The 1,630-nt window shown below is 62.8% G+C and overlaps 1 protein-coding gene across 2 annotated transcripts in view; it reads right to left on the reverse strand.

The window, feature by feature from the left end:
* Window positions 1-1,294, reverse strand: part of SPTBN2 (spectrin beta, non-erythrocytic 2) — a 41,125-nt gene extending 39,831 nt beyond the window's left edge. The window contains exons 1-2 of one of the 2 annotated variants that reach the window (XM_029911168.1): window positions 1,109-1,294; window positions 971-972 (exon numbers count right to left, since the gene is read on the reverse strand). In XM_029911168.1, the coding sequence (XP_029767028.1) occupies window positions 971-972; window positions 1,109-1,265 (159 nt within the window). In that variant the 5' untranslated portion in view covers window positions 1,266-1,294. The remainder of the gene's footprint in view (window positions 1-970; window positions 973-1,108) is intronic. The other variant, XM_029911167.1, reaches the window with a different exon arrangement.
* Between the last annotated feature and the right edge of the window lie 336 nt (window positions 1,295-1,630).

Genomic DNA, 1,630 nt, shown 5'->3' on the forward strand with positions numbered 1-1,630 from the left:
TGGGGAGGGAGAATCCCCAGGATGGAGAGGGACAGCGGGGCTGGGCTGGGCTGGGGAGGGAGGATCCCCAGGACGGGGAAGAATAGTGGGGCTGGGCTGGGCTGGGGAGGGAGGATCCCCAGGACAGGGAGGGGAGCCTAGTCCAGCCCTTCCCTGGTGTCAGGTGGCTGCCAGGCTAGCGTTGCTATGGGAGCTATCGGGCTGGAACGCGGTTAGACTGGTTTGTTTGTGCTGCTTGGGGGGGGAGGAGTGGGAGGGAGGGGGAGGCAGGAAGGGGCAGACAGTGGGGTGTGTATGGGATGGATGGACAGACAGAAGCTTTGGCGCTCTGGTGTTCAGAGTCTCAGGAGGATCAGTCTGCCCCCCTGCAATGCCCATGTCCTGTGCTGCCCCCAATTCCCCACCTGGATTTCCACCTCCCACTACAAGGTATCTGAGCATAGGAGGCTGGGCTGGGCTGGGCTAGGCAGGACGCCCGCTGGCTCCACAGGCCTGTGCTGCTCTCTTGTGGCCAATTGTAGGGTCACTCTGGGAGCCCCTGCGTGTGGCTGTGATCTTGGTGGGGATGGATTCCACAGGAGCATTGGGGACCGGTTGAATGGGAGAGGTGGAATAGAGGGGACATCTGAGAACCCCATTCTCTGCTCCAAGCAGGGTCACCCCAGGGCAGTCCAAGTCAGGGTGGGCCCTGCCTTTTGTGGGGAGGGGGAATATGGACACACAGGCCAGCTGGCATCTCCTGTAGCTCCACGGGGAAAGCTCCACGCCAGGGACAGGAGTCTGCCCTCTGGACGCCTGGCCTGCAGCTGCCCCAAGGATGTCCAAAGCCCCCCAGCATGCCTGGGGCAGCAGGGCATGAGAGAGCCCTGTTTGGACCCAACTCCCTGGATCCACTGGAATTCAGACCTTTCACCTATCTCAGAGACAGGAGCAAACTGTCCCCGCACTCCAAATTCCCTGCTGGAGCCACATCTGGCACCCATATTCCTTACCACAGCCGCCCCATGAATCACACATCCCCTTGCAGAGCCAGCGCTGTCCCCTGTACCCAACCCTCAGCCCAAGCCAGGGGGGATGCACCCACACCACTCCACACGGTGCCCCTTACCCGCCAGCGCCTTGATGCGGGAGCGCTCGAAGAGGCGGGCTGAGCTGTTCTCATTGTCCCAGTCCTCGTCGGCCAGCTCCCACCGGTTGTTGATGTCGTTGTACTGCTGCTGGATCTCCAAGCTATCGTAGTCCGTGGGGGATAGGGTGCTGCTCATGGTGCCTACCACAGGGTCTCTGCATCCACCTGTGGGGGGCCAGAGAGCCGTGAGTATCCTCTGACCCCTCTCTGGCCGGTTCCCCACCCCCCAGCCAACCAGTCCCCCTGCCCTGGGGCCGGATTGGAGTCAGTGCCCCCTACAGGGGAAAGGCCTTGCATCCCAGTCCCCACCCCCAGGGGCTGTGTACCCACCTGTGTGGCCAGGGCTCCGTCTGCCAAATCCTCTGCTGAGCTACAGCATGGCCCAGGCTCCCCCCGAGAACCTGAAAGCAAAGAGGCAGCAATGTGAGCCTCCCAGCGGGGACCCCACTCTCAGCAGCACCCCAGGGGAGAGTCTGCATCTGGCATCAACCCCCAGGGCCT

Source organism: Terrapene carolina, unplaced genomic scaffold (genome assembly GCF_002925995.2).
Source record: "Terrapene carolina triunguis isolate 2854851 unplaced genomic scaffold, T_m_triunguis-2.0 Scaffold89, whole genome shotgun sequence".
Lineage (NCBI taxonomy): Eukaryota > Metazoa > Chordata > Testudines > Emydidae > Terrapene > Terrapene triunguis.